This window comes from Salmo salar, chromosome ssa23 (assembly GCF_905237065.1).
Source record: "Salmo salar chromosome ssa23, Ssal_v3.1, whole genome shotgun sequence".
NCBI lineage: Eukaryota > Metazoa > Chordata > Actinopteri > Salmoniformes > Salmonidae > Salmo > Salmo salar.
In genome coordinates this window covers 26350640-26372197 of record NC_059464.1, presented here as the reverse complement: position 1 = coordinate 26372197, position 21558 = coordinate 26350640, and the positions used below count along the sequence as shown (strand labels likewise).

General features: G+C 44.9%; 1 protein-coding gene across 1 annotated transcript; it reads left to right on the top strand.

Annotated features, from left to right (window-relative positions):
• The first annotated feature begins 1118 nt into the window (after positions 1-1118).
• On the top strand, positions 1119-18861 carry LOC106584316 (sulfhydryl oxidase 1). The gene is made up of 12 exons (XM_014169429.2): positions 1119-1720; positions 2602-2702; positions 3132-3180; positions 3306-3408; positions 4380-4470; positions 5450-5595; positions 6744-6878; positions 6998-7127; positions 10312-10434; positions 11413-11551; positions 12908-13084; positions 16928-18861. Exons 1-12 carry the CDS (start codon positions 1429-1431, stop codon positions 17878-17880), a joined length of 2439 nt encoding a protein of 812 aa, XP_014024904.2. The 5' UTR covers positions 1119-1428; the 3' UTR covers positions 17881-18861.
• Positions 18862-21558: the final 2697 nt, after the last annotated feature.

The following is a 21558-nucleotide window of genomic DNA, read 5'->3' as shown; positions in this document are numbered from 1 at the left end:
TCCTCACTGTGTCCTGTTACACCCTGAGTTATACCCCACACGTTATCACAACGCTGACTCATCACCTCAGCCTTTGATTGTCATTAGCTTGTGGAAGTAGAATATGACAAGCATACAGGAAAGCTCATACATTGAAAATGTAACCCATACAATTTACTTTTATAAAACTGTTCAGAACCAAAATATAACTCAATATTACTGAGTTACAGTGTATATAAGGAGATCAGTCAATTGAAATAAATTCATGTTAAATCTAATCTATAGATTTAACATGATTGGGCAGGGGTGTGGGCCTGGGAGGGCTTAGACCCACCCACGGGGGAGCCAGGCCCAGCCAATTAGAATGAGTTTTTTTCCCCACAAATAGGCTTTGTTACAGACAGAAATACTCCTCAGCATCCCCTCCCCCCAGACGATCCCGCAGGTGAAGAAGCCAGATGTGGAAGTCCTGGGCTGGTGTGGTTACACGTGGTCTGCTGTTGTACGGGCGGTTGGACGTACTACAAAATTATCTAAAATGCCGTTGGAGGTGGCTTATGGTAGAGAAATGAACATTACATTCTCTGGCAACTGCTATGGTGAACATTCCTGCAGTCAGCATGCCAATTGCACGCTCCCTCAAAACTTGAGACGTCTGTGGCATTGTGTTGTGTGACAAAACGGCAAGTTTAAGTGGCCTTTTATTGTCCCCAGCACAAGGTGCACCTGTGTAATGATCATGCTGTTTAATCAGCTTCTTGATATGCCAAACCTGTCCGGTGGATATTGGCAAAGGAGAAATGCTCACCAACAGGGATGTAAACAAATTTGTGCACAACATTTGAGAGAAATAAACTTTTTGTGTGAATGGAACATTTCTGTGATCTTGGGTTACAAATTGGTTTGTTCAAATCCTGGATTGGAAAAAACTGCCTGATATGTCAAGTCACGTGATAAAGACAGATGCAGCTGGTAGTGGTTGATTGGCCAGACAGTATTGAATAGGCACAAAGTAAATATTTAACAAGAGGGTTATTCTTGATAGAAAACAGAACTAGCAAGTCAGGCTGTATCAGCTATCTGAACATGATGTGGGAGGTTACAAATGAATACATTGTATCAAATATAGGCCAATGGATGTACTTTGGACGCCACAATTCTTGAGGACGTTACAATGTATATCTACTGTCTGTTGGCGTCCTCCAAAATCAGGATGCTGATTAAAATACATTTCGTTCCATAATTGAGGTTAAAGAACAACTATAGTCAATGGAATTACTCTGTCTTACTTTATGAATTTAGCAAAATGACTATGATTTAGCCCTGCTTCGGCTGGCGGCGAGAGGTTGGGGGAGGGAGTTGGACGAGTGACAAAAGTGAAAAGTTTATCACTTTCTTATACAGTGGTTGCCTTTGAGTTGCTGGCTGTCAGAAAGAAAACACTCGAAGATGGCGCGGCGCTGCTGCCGTGCCACGTCTCGGTTTACAGGGGAAATACATACACATTTGAGAGAGTCATTCATATCGACGATTGTCATATTTGTGTGTTTAACTTTTCCTTTTACCACCGAAGCTGGCTTGTACACCGCTTCTGATCAGATAGTAATCTTATCCCCGGATAATGTGGACAGCGTTTTGGTCAATTCCACCGCCGCACTGGTGGTCGAGTTTTATGCCTCTTGGTGCGGGCATTGTATTGCATTTTCTCCCGAATGGAAACGTCTCGCAAGAGATATTAAAGGTTGGTATGCATTTTAACATAATAAACATTTTCAATGTAAATTGAACGGGTTGTTAGTAAACCAATCATAATTGACTGGTCGTGGTATGCATAAGTGCATGGGTTAAAACAATACATATGTTCTTGCCATGTGTATCCCTAAATTTGTCTTCATTTTGCATGTTTTGTTGTATGCCCATCGAACTTCAGTGCAAATTGAGGCAGTGTGTAGTAACCAGTTCAAAAATAGAATAATTGATTACGTAGACTTAAAATTAATTATAGACTTTTAAAATAAAATAATTATTTTAATTTACTCCTGTATTCCACTTTAACAAGCTGTGTGATTCTGACTGGTGAATTGAGAACACACCTTGTTGTTTCCCACAGGACAGACAGTTTCTCAGCCCCCCCCCCCCCCCCTTCCAGAAAGCAACCTCTACATGTGATTATTGGAGCATATGATGTGATTTAGGAGTTCACATTCTGTCCATGTTTCATTGCTACTCTTGTTCAAACACCATCCTTTGGAATCTCAAATGAGAATACGATCTGACATTTCAGGCCTCGGTCTATAAGCAGGATCCAGTTAACTATAACAGGAAAAGAATTCCATACAATTAGTTTGAAATTGACATAGTTTCCTATTGGCAGCAGGCCCGAACACAGAAAGGTTTTAAGGCCTCAGATCTAGAGAGAGCATGACCCACCAGCCTCAGGCCTGCTTTCAAGCTGACCGTACAGAATACTTGAAAATGCTTAAGAGCAGTAATAATAAGAGGGATATTTGCTACAAAGATCAAAAGCTGTTTTGACTTTTGAATTCCTGCATATAACCCTTACTGTGTAGAGTAATGCACTTTTGGTGCATTGACTTTGACACTAATTATCTCTCTCCCCAGAGTGGAAACCTGCTGTGGATTTAGCTGCCATAGACTGTGCTAATGAAGATAATAGGCCGATTTGTTCCCGTTTTGGTGTCAAGGGGTACCCAACACTGAAGGTACTTCAACTGTAATATTCCACAAGCCTTGTGGATTTTCAGTCTTACCTCACCGGAAACATGTATCCAATGTTTAGAAATGAACCGTATCTCACAATGACCGTGAGTCATTATCAGCTATTTTTACTCTGAATCTTTTCCATATATAAACTCATAACCCCTAACAGTGTTACATTTCAGTCATGTTACATTTCAGTCAGCAATGCACTCGCTTTAGATTAGTCAGCAATAAGTCCGTTATTTTTCTCCCTTTCTGTCATCCGGTGAAAGTCAAATGAAAGAGATCATTTGTCTGAATGAATGAGAGAGCTGCAACATCTGCAGTTGATTTAAAGTATGAAGGGGTTGTGGGGGAAGGGGTGTCCCCAGTTCCTCCCAGTGGTCAACATGCGGCCACCTGTCATCTGATCCTCTCTCTCTCTCTGACAGTTCTTCCACGCTTACTCCAAACCTGACTCCAAGGGACAAGGTTTCAGAGGTAATGCAAATGTTCCGATAATTCCTAGGGCAGATGGTGATGATATGAATGGTTAGTATGAGAAGTTCAAACAAACAATGTGATCCATATCCTCTTATTAATCCTGTGTACTTGAATCCTCCCAGAGGGTCCTCGTGATGTGAGGGGCTTACGCCATAAGATCATAGAGAAGATGGAGACACATGAGGAGCCTTGGCCCCCTGCCTGCCCCCCTCTGGAGACCGCTAGGTGAGGCAGCCTCTTCTGATCATGTCAAACACCCCCCAGAGCTCACACATACAGACAGTACCGGTCTCCAGCAGCTCAATCGCGAGATCCAAGTAGCTAGCAGACCACCTATGAGTAGCTCGCCAAACAATTCTAAAAGTAGATGCACATGTTCCACTGTACGCTGTCATAAATATATCTCACAAGTATCAGACACAGTAAACTCCCAGCTACTACCTAATCCATGCAACACTGGCATTATATGCCAATTTATGCCACCCAAAATGGGTACCGGCATCTATTTCAATCAGCACAGTCAAGCACTGACTACTGGTTACACACAAAGTGTGTAAGCCAATACACTACCAAATCTAACACAATAACTGCCAATACATTTCCAGCAATATTGCCCATTTTGTGCTGTGTGGTGTGGGCGTTTGTCTATCACTTTGTGTGTAACCAGTAGTCAGTGCTTGACTGTGCCGATTGAAATAGATGCCGGTACCCATTTTGGGTGCAGGTACTGTTTATATTCAGGTGCAGGAGCTCCACAATACTTCTTAGCTAATATTCTATAAGAAGAACAGGAGCTCAAGCAGTAGAACATTTGAGGTGCTGGTACTCAGCACCCAGGAGGTCCTGCCCAAGTCAAGCACTTATCGTGAAATGTGAGTTTAAACGATGGTTTGGAGCAAATCTGTGCCATAAATCCTAAAAGGTTAGCGTTTGAAACAATGGCCAGGTAAACAAAACCAAAGCATAGATACCTTGTCCATAGACTGCTTACAGGGTAAGGAAACCAACATGCCATTTGGGAGAAATATCCCTTTAAGGCCCTATCCCATGTGTCATTTGTGTTACGTGTCAATGCCCAGATTGTGCTGCTGTTCACTTCATAGTCTTAATAGAAATGTAGTTGATGTTTCAAACGTCAGCTTTTATGGAAATGTTGTGGTCACTCTGTAGAATGTGTTATTCTCTTCTCTGAACAGCAAAGCAGAGATTGACAACTTCTTTGAGACTAACGGTGTGGAACACCTGGCCTTGATCTTTGAGACCTCTAACTCATATGTGGGCAGAGAGGTAAGAATTTATTATCATCAGTCAAGCTACATGAGGGAAATGGAGGAGAAAAAATCCTGGGGGTGATCCAATAGAAAATGTTTTTTAATGGACATGTTTACCGTGTATAAAGCTACACAGTGGAGGTGTCATAATACCCATAAAGCCTAGCGGTCAAACAGGGAAATGGTTCCAATCATTTTTCCCATAGGGGATTTTAGAAACACTTAAAATAAGGGCTGTGTTTGGTAACACTTTACACTTTACTTTACATAACTTGTCATAACCTGTTATAATATGATCATAACACTGTCATGACATATATTTAGACCTGTTGTGACATATATTACCTTATTTTATGGCTAGTGATGACACCTACGTAAGGGTGAAATCCCACAAAACCTAGCACACAAGGCAAAACATTCCATTACACTATAGCCTACGTGTCAACAGTATGTTTGTTATATCATTTTTTTATTAACCATGTTATCATTGTAACATGAAATGGTTAATCCAGAGGATTTTTACCTTTGCCTCGATTCGGCAGTCCCGTCCAGATCATCATGGCATTTCTTGATCTTTATAACAGCCACATTAGCAGCTAATTAGCATTTCATTTTTGTGGGGTAAATACAGACAAATATATTGCTAAAAGTCACCGTGTCCTAGAGAGATTTACATGGTTATCAAAACGTCACTCCAGGGTAAACCTACACGAAGCACAGCCCTTATTTTAAGTGCTTCTAAAATCCCCTATGGGATAAATGAATAGTGGAAAAACAATTGGAACCATTTCCCTCTTTGACCGCTAGGGTTTATGTGTGTTATGACTCATACTGTGGTGCTCTATAGTACCATGCAAACAATTTGTTGAATGTGGGACTGTATCAACAAGAGTGTGTCACTATGTCAACAGTGTACTGGCATGTTTAGTACAACCAGTTGTAAACAACATACAGACAGTGGATCATTAATGTGTTGGTTTGTTCTTCCTCAACAGGTGACTCTGGACCTACTGCAGTATGAGAACATAGCCGTGCGGAGGGTCCTGAGAACTGAGGAAGCCCTGGTGGCTAAACTGGGTGTGACTGACTTCCCATCCTGTTACCTGTACTATCCTAGTGGGAACTTCACCAGGCTCCATGTGTGAGTGGCTGTTTGAATACCATCACAATATATGACAGAAGTGCAGATCACTTTAGCCATCTTCAGTCTGGATACTAATGTACCAACTCGTCAAGTGTTTTTCTTCTTCTTCAATTTTCACGGTTCAACACGCAACAATCTTGTTGCGAAGCGCTTTATTTCAGTTGTGTTATCCACAGCTATGATAGGATGTCTTTTAACATCTGGCCTCTTAATGGGATCATGGAATTAAAATAAGTCATTATTCAATATCATAGTGCTTTGTATGATGATTGCTCACCCCGTGAATTAATCTGCGTTTTCTTTCGCTTTGTTTTGCTTATTTCAATAACTTGGCACGCAAGAGGAGTCTTTTTAGTTGACAAATGCAAAAAGGAAATTATTTATTGCTAATTTATTTATTCCCCCTCCTCTTCCCGAGCATACAGAGGGGTTTTTAATTTCTTGCATGAAAACAATGGCGTTCTTTTCCTGCGGTTCACCTGCCAAGCCACCCCAGCCTCGCCTCGCGCTGCGACAGATGGTCGCCCATCACAGCTGAATGCGCGATTGATCCAGGAGGGGTGGGGAAATGCAGTCGCACATCCGTCATGCGTGTGCCTCTCCCAGGTGAACGCAGCCCCTCCTCTCTTCGACGCGCCTCTGTGCTCTGGGGAACCCACTCTGTGCTCTGGGGTGGGCTGGATGAGCTCAGGCCTGGAGCAGCATCTTCCTCCTGCTCTCATGTGCTCTGGGGGGTTGGCTGGCTGATGGGGACAGTGGGAGGGGTAGCAGTGTTTTTGTTCCATTGCCAGGGTTAGTGGAGAGGGAAATTATCAACTATGGTATCTCAGCACCATCTGTTCAGCAGAGGAGAGAGGAGGCCATAAGGGCTTAGTGAGGGGACCAGGGGCCCACCTGTGGCTCCAGTTCCACACTCTACTGTGGTCTGATGAGGGCAGGCCCTGGCAGAGGCAACCACTTGTATCCTTTTCCTAGACAGAGAAGCTAAAAAAGCTTATCACTGTAGCTAGAATAGTGAGGTTTGTGTTCTAGTGGGAAAGATTTTTCACCTGTTTCCATGGTTAAAATCATCATGTTGCTGGATGCCAGTTCAATGGAAATGCATCAGTCCTACCTGTGAAACTATCTGCTTGGCTGTCTTCCAGACAAAATGAGGCCCGGACCTTCTACACCTACGCCCTGCAGAGGCTTCCTGGGGTACTGCGGGCCGGAAATCCACCACCAGTGACCTCTGACCTCTTGAAAAACACAACAGAGGACCAATGGAGACCGTTCAACAGGTAAACCACTTTAACTCAACAAAGCTGTAAAAAAGTTCCTATTTTGGAGGGGGGTGTATAAGCCTTACCAATGTAACCCCAGTGATTCCATGACAAAAATATTAAATTCTGTGTGTCAGGTCTGGTGTGTATATGGCAGACCTGGAGTCTACTCTGCACTACTCTCTGCGCTTGGAGCTGGCAGCTCACCCTGTCATCAAAGGAGAGGCTCTGAGCGCTCTACAGCGTTACATCTCAGTACTGGCCAAGGTGATTGGGCAGGTCTACTCACCCCCTGAGACAAACCCTACCCATACTGAACACTCACCTCACATACATTCATCCTCTGTTCATATCGAACACCCTGAAAGGGCTGTGTAGTTAGGGTGACACGCCACTAGAGGGAGAGTGAGAGTGTCGGATATCAGTTGGAAAATGCACATTTTTCTGCATGATTTAGCTGTACAGTTCTAAAATGTAACTTCGCTTTGAAAAATATAGCTGAAAATATGGTCCCTATAATGCATCATGATAATTAACAATTGCTCTCTTAGTACTTAGATATATACAATATTAATAATGGTACAACTATGTAATAACTACAATGTTACATATTTATTACAGAAGAAGACGTTCACAATTATTTGGGCAGAGTAGGAATGACACCTTCAATGTCAAACCCATATTTTGAGGCCATTGACTTGACAGGACACAAAAGGCTTTCTTGGGTATCATTTAAATACTTAATTTGCTTCCCTGGTGACTAGAGCATGCCAATACCCCCTACAATTTTTTTTTGTATGCAGACATACCGTGATTAGGATTTCTTTGGACTGGGTCCCCTCCTCTCCTCCCTCCTCCCCTCCCATCTCTTCCCTTCCCGGCGCTTAGCCTACCCAGAAGTGTGCCAGGGATCCTTTTGATTAGGCCCAGGACGATGGTATGTCACAACAAACTAAGATCCTTAACTTCTAGAGTGACTGTAATTGGATCATCCTGAGAATGAGTAACTGTGTACAGAACCTACAGCTGGTGTCACACCGATGACACACCTTGACACACTCCGTTGTCAATAAAATCTGTGGTGTGCTGTGCAGTGCTGCACCCACATCAGTGCATCTCCGTCCCAGACAGGATGTAAACAAGTTATATTTTCCTGCACCGTAATATTACTAGATTTACTGTCTTATCAACCAGAATCCGGATTTATGAATCCTTATATGTATATGAGGATTAAAAAAAAGTGGATCTGGGACGCATGAGAGCATTACAAAGAGGTTCTCGGATTACCGTTTCTATCCTGCTTTCTTGAAAGAAGCCTCCAGCAGTGATGGAGGGAGGGCCAGGGAATTAGGGGAACTTGAGCCCAAATCTTGCTGTCCTCCATCCCAAATCCAGCTGTCCTCCATCGCTCTCCTGTGGCGCCTGCCTCAGTGTGCCCATGCAAAGATTAGCAGTTATCGGAGGTGCATGGTGGTGGAATGTGGCTGTGGCAGCTGCTTGACATCAATGATACTGTATAGGTAGCCCACCAACTCCACAGTAGAACACAGGTCTTTGTTTGTCAGGCTTTGGCTGGGCTGTGGGTATGACACATAGGTCCACTCGGCTGCTGCCACAGTGGGAGCAGGGGAGCAGTTAGGCAGATTTTACTCAGTGGCATGTATATTGGTCCCGGAGGTCAAATGAGGCAGGATTAAAAGGGCTTCCCCGGGCCAGGCCGACAGATGCATTCTCTTTTGAACGTCTCTCAGAGGAGACTGCGGTTTCTCAAGTGCTGATACTAATCGGATTTAAGATGACATATTGCCGTAGTGAAGTGAATTGTCATGGTCCTCCGAGAGACGGGGGAGGGGGTGTGTAAGGTGGGGGCTCTGATAGTGGTTAGGGGTACACTACCAGAGAAATCCTTCATAATGGGGATACTGTAGCGTTGGTTCATCACACTTGATATGTTCATGAAACTTCTGCCCATCAGTGACCTCTGCCAATACATCAGACAATGTACTACTGATTTCCAAGCCAAATATGTTGGCCTTTGCTTATGATTCGGGAAATAGACACACAGGTGGAAAGCCAAACATGCTAAACGTTTAGCTCTGGTGAGCAAAGCGCATTAGTATCTCCATCCCCAATTTCCTCCCTCTTAGATTCAAATGTGTGTTAATGAGCTTTTCACCCTGGTTAATGCCCAGTAGTCCCCAGACCTGGGCGTCTGGGCCGGATGGTCGCTAAACCATTTGTCGTCCTCCTCAGTAGCAGCAGCAGCCGGGGGACCTCCTTTTGAATCTTGTTAAAACCCCACCTGTAGTACGTGATTGGGTATCTGTGTCTGTGAATACCCAAACACCATATTTTTGGCTGAATGTCTAAGATTAAGGGGAGCAAATCAAAGCCTGTGTGGGGCGCAGGGGTTAAGTACATCTCCAGGAGCCTTTTTAAGTGGGCCTGGTGTAATGGAGATCCAGTTAGAGTGATGAATAGAATCCTGCGCCAGGCACCCAAACGCTGCTGAACAGATGGCCAGGGCAAATTGAAAAGACTCTGCAGCACAAATCAAAAAAGGTGCACTTCTGGGATGCTGGCGCCCCGGCCGGGCTGGGCCGGGCCCCTGCCTCTGTGTCTCACTGATGGGTTTATGCCCCTGTGCCGCCCAAGGAAGCGAAAGGTCAGCACTGGCCCACTTTCAGGTCCACCATATTAACACTGCTGGATGTTACTACACTGACTGTTTCTTTCCTCGTGTGCTTTATGCAACTGTGGGCATGTGTGTACATGTGATTTCATTGTTATATACTGTCTCCTCATAGGTAGTCACTTTTTCATGACTCAATGCCAGAAAATGCTAATGAACTTAAATGGTCCTTCGTGACTGAGACATCTTACCTCTGTTTTGAATGGGATGAGGTTGCCATGACCACCTGCTGTTTATTTGGTCGTAACTCAGCCGTTAGGGTGATATCCAGGCCAACCTGTAGGATCTAGTCTTCACAGTATAATAGTGTGTCCTCCAGGGTGGCCGTTTTTAGGAGTTCTTTAAGGATAGGAAGTGACTTTACACCTCCATTCAGCTGACAGTCTTCTGTCACCACCGTCTGAAACACAAGGCACTGGGATTTCCTCCCTGCCTTCCATAGTGGCCCACTGTTGGTTGCAGTGTCATTTCTACACACGCCATGTTGTCTTGACAACTTCAGAGGTTAGAGAATGGAAACAAACAGTACGAGAGACAATCCTGAAAAATTCAACAGTGACTTTATTACACGTTAAGAACTGCAAAAGCAGTTTTAGGTTCAACTTCGACCCTCAGACAGATGACATAACAGATGGATTTGGAACTCCTAGTGATAATAACCTATTACCACATGGTCAAAAATATGCTGTTGAAGAGTCTATTGTATTAAATGTGAGGAGAGTTAATGATGATGTTTAACTGTAATGTTGTCTTGGGCAGTACTTCCCTGGTCGACCTGTGGTGAGGAACCTGCTGAAGTCAGTGGACACGTGGCTGAAGGGTCAGAACGACACAGAGCTCTCTTACAGCTCTCTGAGGGACGCCCTGGACAACACAGCAGAGGTGAGGGGTCAACCCAAAGCCACCAGCCAATCAGACAAGCTTGAGGCAGAACCACCCACCATATTGTCAATGAGCCAGAGTTTTTATAATAATTACTGAAATATTACAGGCACACAGGGAATTAGGTTTATGTAATGCTGTATATTCAGATATGTCTTGATATGAATCTTTGCTCACAGTCTTATGCATAACTGGAAAATGTATGCGAAGTTGTCTTTGGATGAAAGCTTGCATGCCTATAGGTTCACAAATTGGACCAGTCACTTAGTGGCATCATTAGCTTTTAGCAGCCAAATCAATGAATCAATGAGGAGGTATGAACCAGCTCCCCTAAGGAAATGGACTGATGTCTAACAGTATATACACACTGAATCTTTACTATTGACTTCAGAGTAATTCTGTCAATCATAGACTCAGCAATCCTGGCCAGTGACAGGGACTATGTCAGGAGAAATATGCTGTTGGATCAAACCACGTTTAACCAGTGTTTCCTCCTTCTGACCTGAATACACTCTCTCCATTGAGGCAATCCATTACCTGGAATTGACATGATATGGAATGAGAATAGTAAGGCACAGAATGCTCTACCACTTAACATGGTCCCGTGGTCACGTGTGGCTCAGTTGGTAGAGCATGGTGTTTGCAACGCCAGGGTTGTGGGTTCGATTCCCACGGGGGACCAGTACGGGAAAAAAATGTATTAAATGTATGCATTCACTACTGTAAGTCGCTCTGGATAAGAGCGTCTGCTAAATAACTAAAATGTAAAAATGTAACATGAAATGTTGCAGTAAAGTAGATTGCAGATGAATTCTCTTCCATGTACATGCTAATCTTGTTGTTTACATGAATGTAACCAACCTCTAAGAATTCTCAGATACATCCGTTTTCCATGTAACCTGCTCTGTGAGAAGAGTGATCAATGTGGCCATATCTTGAGCAGTGTTTAAGTGTCAATACATGTTTGTGTGTGATCAGGTCCCCGATGCTGCTCTGCCTGATGGGGTGAGGTGGGTGGGCTGCCAGGGCTCCAAGCCCCACTTCAGAAGGTATCCCTGTGGCATGTGGATCCTTTTCCATGTCCTCACTGTACAGGCCGAGGAAGCTGCTGGCAAAGGTAGAAAGAAACTCACTAAGTAACGGCTGTTTATGTCTTTATCATCACACTATCAGTAAACTGTTCATTCAGTATGAATGTTCCTGGGACAATGGTAATAAGTGAGAAAGTGTTGCTAGATTCTAAAACAAACCCTCCTGCCTTGTTAGCCCGTTGCTGTGGCCTGTAGAGCCTATCGTCGGGTAGGAAATTGGCCAGAAGTCAGCAGCCATCCAGTCTTGGAGGAGTGGGTGTGCCCAGGCGATGAACCATGACACAAGTGTTTCCAGTCTGTTAGAACTCCTATGGCTCTCTGGGGACAAATCCTCGTAGTGCATTGAGCCAGTCAGAAGCGCGTGCAGCATTTACACAGGGGCTGCTGCTTTCAATGCAGGGATATGGGGCAGCTAGCGGATGGTAGCAGGGAGGGGGGGGGGGGCGACTGGGGACAAGTGCTTTGTAAACAAATTTGCCTGGAATGTTTAGTGGAATGTTTTGCATTCACCTGATGTGACCGCACACACTTGCACAAGCACAACATTTAGACTCACACACACACACACACACACAAGTACGTTCAGTGTTAAATTCCATTAGTAGCCTATACAAAGCATTGTTATTTTTTTGGTTTTGTTATTAGGTTTGTTTTCTTGTCACACCACCAGCTGAAACAGTCCCTAATTATGGGTGGGTAAAAAGGGATTTCTTTAGATTAGTGGTTAGAAAAAGAGGCAGCTGACCAGCACTCCTCTCCTGGAGGGGTTAATCCCAGGGCTTATGGGTAGGGGAGGAGGGTTCACATAACCTGCAGATGGGCCACCAGGGGACCAGGGGTGTCCATCTGGCCCCCCGCGGATGGACCTCTGGATTAGAGCTCCACCACGGCTCATCTTTGAGCAAAATAAGGCTTTACTTTAGCAGGGCATGAAACACAACAACCTGCATCAACAATATCTGCACTGGTACTGTGCTGTTACTGACCGTGTCGACTAAATACTGTTATTCATGGTACATCACAGCACCGTAAGAATGCAAAGGAGATTGTTTGATTGGCCTTATTGCCCTGTTATTAACCACCCATGCTTTAATACTGGAAAAGCAATCACTCCATTGTAAAAAATGTTTTTACCTTTAAGCCTACACCTTTAATAACAACGGGCAACAAAATGTAAGGGAGCGTTGCACCTTTTTTAGTGTGCCAAACCAATAGCCCATACTAAATGTATATAAAAAAAACTATATACAGACATTGCTTGCTGCGATTTTATAATGTACAATATTAGACTACTTTTCAATAGTACACATCACGCTGAAGTGCATAACAAGTATGGTTCATCTTGTTGATGACGTCATCCTCCTGTGCGTTCTTCTCCCCAGATCCCCAGGAGGTGCTACAGGCAATGAGGTCCTACGTCCACAGTTTTTTTGGATGTCGGCCGTGTGCCACCCACTTTGAGAACATGGTAAAGGATAGCATGTCCCATGTGGGGACGCTGTCCACAGCCATGCTGTGGCTCTGGTCCAGACATAACCACGTCAACAACAGACTGGCAGGTAAGGACACATGACAAATGTTACTGTTACTTCCATAGAGGATGATTGATCAGCTGTCTATAAGACTGAACCTCCAACACATACATCATATGCTAATTATATCAGTATAGAATATGCATATAATATCATATTAATATATGAAATATCTAGAAGAAAAATAGAAACGTCTCCCTTAGTGGTCACCATTGTCCATACAGGAGATAAATGTGGCCCTCACAGGCCACTACTCTTAGTGGTCACCATTGTCCATACAGGAGATAAATGTGGCCCTCACAGGCCACTACTCTTAGTGGTCACCATCGTCCATACAGGAGATAAATGTGGCCCTCACAGGCCACTACTCTTAGTGGTCACCATTGTCCATACAGGAGATAAATGTGGCCCTCACAGGCCACTACCCTTAGTGGTCACCATTGTCCATACAGGAGATAAATGTGGCCCTCGCAGGCCACTACTTCTCCCTCTCCTACTTTCCCCCCTAGAGGATCTCTTTCAGCCTCTCACTCCTTTACACAGGTCTCTCCTTTACACAAGGACCACACCTTACTTTTTTGGTGGATTCCTCCCCCAAGTGTCCCGACCCTGCTCCTCGCCCCTAAATCCCTATAATACCCCCGGAGATCCTCTGGGCAGACACCAGCTGTCCCCCCTCGCTTCTCTCCCCTGTCTCTTCCTCCACTGAGATTAGCCCTCCTTCCAGGAGACTGAGATTCCTTGCCCCAGCCTGTCTTCAGCTCATTACAGGTCAGCCGTAAATACTCAATCTGTGCGCTTAACAGTAGTGCTAAAGACTACAAAACAGCAAAGACTACAGTCTTGTTTGTTCAATTTTGGCAATTATTTGTTTCTATCCTTTGGCAATGTTTTAATGTCAAATGTTTTATCCATTCATATTTTGTGAAGATGGTCAAGCCCATCTGTGGTACTTAACGTTTTGACGTCTGTGTCATTTTAATGAGGGCTATATGGCTGCTGCGTTGGCCTCCCTCTGTTTGGGCCATCATTTGAGTTTATTAGGCACAAGCCTGTCATTACCGCCTCACTTTGTTTAGTCACTTTTCTCTATGGTGGTGGGGGTGGCTCCCCCATCCTCAATCTCCTGGACAGCCTGTGTCCTGAATAACAGGGTGCATCCCCTTCTGGGCCTGTCCCTGGTCCCCAGACACTCCTCCCTATTAGGACTGACTGTCTGTCCCTCCCCAGAGAGTCATATCCTCCGCTTGACAACTGATATGGCAACAATCTCCCAGAACGGGGACCACCAGCCCAGGAGGAGCCCAGAGGCCCCGCCTCAATTCCCAAGATGCTTGTGACAGCTGGTGGCACACGCCATGTCACCGGCATCACGCCTCCCTCTGTTTTGTAATCCCTCACCAGGGTGGTTCAAGTTTTGGGGGCAAGTACCTCAGGGTGTGGGGTGGGCTGAGCTGTGGGGGGAGGGGAGGGGAGGGGGCAGGACTGTTGGTAGCAATGTGTAGCAGTACCTCTGTCGGCCCACCCCCCTCAGTGACCCCTCACGCCTCTGCTTCGCATCCCAGTCTTCCCCAGGGGGAACATCCTCCCCTCCTCCTCCCTAAAGTGGGGCTCTTTAGCAGCTCCCCCCATCGTCCTTTCAGAGGCAGCCATGCATGAAGTAGGCCCAATTTGTAAAGCAGCAACACAATTAATTTAGCTGGCACAAAAGGTCCCCGAGCCAAGCCCGGCGCAACCGCAGACCTGTCGTGTTGTCAACAGGGTGAGATAGAGACTCATGTCTAAAGACGACAGAGCCACGGGCCTGCCAGGGCTCGGAGATGCTGTATGGAGGATATCACAGTAGTGCTGCTGGAGACTGGAGCAGCTCTATAGGGCGGCAGGTAGCCTAGCGGTTAAGAGCGTTGGGCCGGTAACCGAAAGATTGCTGGTTCGAATCTCGGAGCCGACTAGGTGAAAAATCAAAAGTCCTGTAAGTTACTCTGGATAAGAGCGTGTGCTGAATGACTCACTACTGTACGTTACTCTGGATAAGAGCGTGTGCTGAATGACTCACTACTGTACGTTACTCTGGATAAGAGCGTGTGCTGAATGACTCACTACTGTACGTTACTCTGGATAAGAGCGTGTGCTGAATGACTCACTACTGTACGTTACTCTGGATAAGAGCGTGTGCTGAATGACTCACTACTGTAAGTTACTCTGGATAAGATCGTGTGCTGAATGACTCACTACTGTACGTTACTCTGGATAAGAGCGTGTGCTGAATGACTCACTACTGTACGTTACTCTGGATAAGAGCGTGTGCTGAATGACTCACTACTGTACGTTACTCTGGATAAGAGCGTGTGCTGAATGACTCACTACTGTAAGTTACTCTGGATAAGATCGTGTGCTGAATGACTCACTACTGTACGTTACTCTGGATAAGAGCGTGTGCTGAATGACTCACTACTGTAAGTTACTCTGGATAAGAGCGTGTGCTGAATGACTCACTACTGTAAGTTACTCTGGATAAGAGCGTGTGCTGAATGACTCACTACTGTACGTTACTCTGGATAAGAGCGTGTGCTGAATGACTCACTACTGTACGTTACTCTGGATAAGAGCGTGTGCTGAATGACTCACTACTGTACGTTACTCTGGATAAGAGCATGTGCTGAATGACTCACTACTGTACATTACTCTGGATAAGAGCATGTGCTAAATGACTCACTAATGTACATTACTCTGGATAAGAGCGTGTGCTGAATGCTTGAAATGTACTGTGTGCTTCAGAGCATCACTATGCTGATCTACCAGTCCGTCTACACTGCCACTGCTCCTTTATGTCCTGTAGTGTAGATCTCCACATTCACAATTAGTGGCGAAGAAGCTAGTTTAAACAGTATTTATTTATACTCTCGAGTATTTATTCAGCGCTATAAATGACATTTCCTAACAAGCCTTTGTTACAGTATCAGTATTGGTACTATTGCTAAAGTCACCTCTGAAAATGAAAGGCAAGGTGATGAGAGTAGACACATCAGAGGCATGTCATCACAAGGGGACGGGATATGAAAGCTGTCACGCTGGTAGAATGTATACAAAAGGGCCCAATCCCAGCAGGACAGGGTAAAATTGATGTATCTTTTATGTAAAGTGCTGTATGCAGATTACATGCACACATGCATATGACTGAGATGAATCTGGGGGAGAGACGGTAGATGTAAATTGACAGCGCTGTAAAGTGACAGAACTGCTGCAGCTTTGACTTTCCTTCCGCATGGGCGTCGCCAAGCAATTTATTAGCAGATGCCTCCATTTGGGGGGCTGAAGAAAACATGTAAAGCAAAACAATTGTAATTCCTTAAAAGGAGAGCTCCCCTCTGGAGGTGCCCGCTTTCATATTCAATTTAGCGATTGGGCCATCTACAAAGGGGTGTGGAGGTAAGGGGTTGGGGGTCTGGGAGAGGTTCGGGGGGAGGGGGAGCTGTCCGCATGGACCACATCTATTATCTGGCCTCTGGGACATCCCAGAAGCCCATTGATCATTGTTAGACCCTGTCACACTGTCACATACTCACACCTAGACATCACACACTGCACTTATTGCTTATTATGAGCCATGTGGGGGGAATAGATCTAATGTATTCAAGCAGCAACACAGATTCTGCATACAAAAATATGTATTGGTATCAGTTTGGTTTTATTGTGGGCGATCCAGTATGTCATCATTGTGTCCTTATATGGAACCAATCTGTTTTACCTAATACATTTCAATTTCCACCGAAACCCAGTCATGTAGAGAGGGCAAACTGTTGTCTGTAATATCATCTCAGATGAGTAATCACACACACCCATCCTAACTGTCATGTTCCTTCTGACCAGGTGCTCTGAGTGAGGATCCCCACTTCCCTAAGATCCAGTGGCCGTCCCCAGAGCTGTGTCCCAGCTGCCATGGGGTTAAGAATGGAGAACACACCTGGAACCAGGAAGAGCTGCTCACCTTTCTCCGATCCCACTTCTCCTCTGAACACCTCCTCTCTGACTACCTGGAGAAGGAGGCCCAGCTCTTCAGCAGGCAGAAGGAGAGCCTGGTTGCCAGGCAGCAGGAGAAGGAGCAAGAGGCCAAGAGAGGAGTAGAGAGGAGGGCCAGGGAGGCCTTGGTCGAACCACCTCCAGGCCAGGAAGAGGAGGAGGAGGAGGAAGAAGATGAGGAAGAGGCTCAAGAAGAGCCAGCAGCAGCAGAAGAGGAGGTGGATCAGAGGGCAAGAGGAGAGCAGCAGGGGGGTAAGACCTCTGAACCCCCCACCTGGGTAAAGCCCGAGGCAGACGTGTTCCGCCAGTCCCAGCGCAGGCCCAGCATTGTGGGGCTGAAGCTCAGGCCACCCCAGGAGGAGATTGTGGACCTGGACTCCTTCGTCAACCAGCACTACAAAGCCAATGCCCTCCGCGCTGCAGCCGCAGGGTCCTCCCGCGTCAAACGCAGGACCCTGCAGAGGCAGGAGGAGCTGCAGCCTGGAGCCGGTCTGGAAAAGGGGCCAGGGCTGGGGCTGGGGGTGCAGCCCGTGGAGCCGGAGGACTTGTTGGGGCAGCGCAACACTCTGCAGAAGAGGATCCTGACGGGCCAGTACACTGGGTCAGAAGAGGAGGGGGCTCTGGAGATGTACCCGCACCCTAACAAGAGGCGCTGGATGTCCTTCCTGAGCGTTGGCTTCTCCAGACTGGACATCAGCCTGTGTGTGCTCCTCTACTTCCTGTCCTCCATGTGTCTGCTGGCCATGTACCTCTTCTTCAAGAACCGTCTGCGGCTGCGCCGGGCCAAGGTGGCTCTGCCCTGAGTTAATTCTGCCTGTGGCTGCACCGGGCCAAGGTGGCTCTGCCCTGAGTTAACTCTGCCTTGCTGTGCTACTGTAGATTTACCCATACATGTGACAGTGATGCTGTGGTCAGTTCTTAAACCATCCAAGTGAAGGGTCCGTAATGTTCCGCATTAATGGATCGCTTTGTGGTGCATGCTTCCGGGATAATAATTTATGACGATTTCTGCATTTTATTTGTGCCTTTTTTGACCACTTGTGAAGGATTAATTAAAACTCGAGGAAATTAATGTGATTTTGATGATTTTGTTTTTAATATTTATTGTAATTTTTAGGCTATGTATAAAGCCATATTATAAATGAATTCATGTGAAAAGGAATCACTATATAGTTTTAATATAAAAGACAAAGCTCTTTCTCTTACTGTTACTTCCAGCTGTGTACTCTAACAACTGTAGAGAACCATTTTATATTCTTAGAATGAAATCAATCTTCTATTCAAAAATGTGGTTTTTACAATGAGAAATGTGCCTCGAATGAAATTTTGGATTAACAGTGCCCGAAAGATGATTATCCATATTAATTTTAGCATTAAGCAAGTGAATGTTTCCAAATAAACAAAGATGCCATATGATAACAAATACATAAGCCCTGTTCAGATAGTCTGTGGTCAGAATTGTAGTGCTCAGTGTTCACACTATAGAATTAGAGCTAATTCTATGGTTCACACACATTCCGTTCCACAGTGGTCTATGTTGACTGACTATGCTATGCTATTGTCTGATTGGCTAGGACATCTTACATGTCCCAATTAGCTTTACACAATAGAGTTTAGACATGAATTAAATGTTTTGGAGCAGCACTAGTTAACAGGATACAAAATAAGGAGGATTGGGGTTTTGGCTGGTGCCCATTACATAAAACTTACTGGTCTCAATCAACTCGAGATGCTGTGTTTTGCTTTGCTTATCTCAATCAATAAAATTATTTTTGTTAAAATTGTGCATTGTCACGATTGGTCACTTGTTGACGTTGATAGTTTTCCTTGGGGAAAGGGACACTGTTACAGTATATTCTAACTGCTGTTCTGGGGTTCTACATCTATAGATGAATGGAAACCACATGTACATTTATCATCAATATCCAAAGTACCTGAGATGTCAGATTATGCTTTCTCTGTCCCTCTACATTTTACCACTTGATGTTTTGCATCAGTTCAGATGAATAACATTGAGATGTTTTGTTTTTCGTAAGGTGGCGGGGTAAGGAGTGGTGGTTGTGGGGGTGGCTGTAGGTTAAAGGAAAAAGCCTGTTGCCATCTGGTCTGTTGCTCTAGCTAAATCCTAACAATTTCATTGGGATTATAGCAAGTGAGTAATCCAGCTTTCCTTTGGACTGTAGGAGATTACCGTGAGGATTAGCTCCCACCCGATAATAAACTTTATTAAAACGCAATCGGCTTTCAGGGTCTCTTCCTTCACACTTGGAAGTGAGCTCCGTTGGGGGTGTTTTTTCAATCGTGGGGGGGGGGGGTGGATGTGGAGGCCGGATGGGTACCTTGGGGGATAGGACAGTTTTGATGTGGTCCAGGTTACAAGCTCATTTGAAGGACACTAACGCTTGATCTTGAGCTTTGTGTTTTCCTGGAACATTGAACTAAATCGATCCCATGTCGCTGCCCCCTCTACACCAAGCCCTCCCTGTCTCCTGGCTTTCACATTGGCTGAGCAGAACAGGGCATGGTGGCAGCAGTAACAGTAGCCAGCAGTATGGTGGTGGAGCTCTCAATTCTCCACAAAAACACAACATGATTAATGGCCCTACATTAAAGGAGTGGAGCGCCAAGCCTGAGCAGCTGTGATCTCGGACTAAATCAAACCTTTCAGAATTGTGAATTGAGCCAAATGACAGTTTATGATCTGTAGAATGGACTGAGAAAAGCATAGTTTGTCATGGTGAAATTACTGCGAGGTTTAGACGTTTTACTGATTGCCTCCGATGTATCATCTATAAAACTCATTCCGGAGAGGTTTATCTCTCTGATCGAGTGCTCTTTCTTTGGCTCGTCAAACTGTAATAAGAACGATGACATACACAAACTTGTAAACAGTACTTATTTACTTGCTTTGGTCCAACTTACCTACTTATCCTTCTCAATTGACTTGTTTATTTGTTTACATGCGTTGCTATTGGATTGTGAGCAGTAAAGGTGCTTTTTGACCCATTCCCTGCTGCTCATGGCAACCCTCCGGTGCTCTAAGCCCTGAAGCCCAGGGTATTATGTGGGTTGAGACTAATGCAAGTTAATGAGGAAGTTGGCTGCAGTGCAATATACGTCTTTGGCTTTGCCAATATGGGAGGTGAAAAGTGCGCACTGAGGACAAGGGTTTCTAATCCAATCGTAGACTCTCAGTCATCCACTTGATATCCCTGCTCATGAATTGAGATGACACAGGGACACTCTTCTACTACTTTAACATCTTTTAGAAACTGAGAAATCCTTGCTCATTGCACTGATCCTAAAATGTGGAGAGACTCAGGCAGGGAGGTCTGTGTCTGTAGTTGCCTGGCTACCCAAACTTGGTCCGGCCAAATGCCACGCCACTCCCACGGACGTTAGATTTCTTCTCCGCAATGTAGCCTCTGCCGAGTCCCCAACTACCGGATGGTCCAGTTTTTAGAGGAAATGGAAAAATAATGACTTCTGCTTAACTCCATCTTAACTTCTCCTCCACATTTACTGGATTGGTTGAACAGTGCAGAAGAGAACCTCCCCCTGAAAAAAAATGTATTCTCATGAAGACCAATATGTAGGGGATCTTGTTTCAGGAGTTTATTTTGCGCCCGCTGCGATAGGTAACCACAATGAGTCTGAATCTGAGTGCCTTCCTGACAATTTCTAGAACTCAAACACCTTCTAACCATTCTGATTGGCCCCAGAGACAGATGAGTTGGGCCAGAGCCAGTACACACGTGGTGGGTAAAGCGGCTTTACATTTTTTGGGGGCATTGGCTTTGATACTCTGATTGGTTAGAGATCATCCAATCGCCGATGACTTTGCTTTGTACAACACCCCTCATTATGACGTCACCACAAACGACTTCAATGATGGCAGTTTCAGACTGACGTATGTAGTGAACGATAGAGCAGTGGAAGAATTCCGTTTGAGTCGTCAGGCAATGACTATAGCGCTATACCAGAATTTAAAATGTAATGTTATGGAAGCTCGAAACTCAAGGGCAAAAAAAATCACCTTGCTGCTCTGTATGGTGTTGTCTTCCATAAATTGGACAATGCACAGTTTTATTGTCAGCCTTTCCTGTATTCACAGCCTGCATGTTTACTACCAATGTGTTGATATTAAAATGAAGGACAGGTTTGATGCATTTTCTGTCATCTCTATCTGACTTTAACAATACTATGAGGCTGTTCCCCTATAGTGCTCCAGCATGTGGAAATAGTGAATCATTTACAATGGAGAGAAAAAAAGAGGTTCGTACAGTTGAAGTCGGAAATTTACATACACTTAAGTTGGAGTCATTAAAACTCATTTTTCAACCACTCCACACATTTCTTGTTAACAAACTATAGTTTTGGCAAGTCGGTTAGGACATATACTTTGTGCATGACAAGTAATTTTCCCAACAATTGTTTACAGACAGATTATTTCACTTATAATTCACTGTATTACAATTCTA

Coding starts and splice junctions, on each gene's coding strand:
- LOC106584316 (XM_014169429.2), top strand. CDS start 1,429: ATGGCGCGGCGCTGCTGCCGTGCCACGTCTCGGTTTACAGGGGAAATA. Junction 1,721..2,601: donor TCTCGCAAGAGATATTAAAG/GTTGGTATGCAT, acceptor CTCTCTCCCCAG/AGTGGAAACCTGCTGTGGAT. Junction 13,085..16,927: donor CGTCAACAACAGACTGGCAG/GTAAGGACACAT, acceptor CCTTCTGACCAG/GTGCTCTGAGTGAGGATCCC.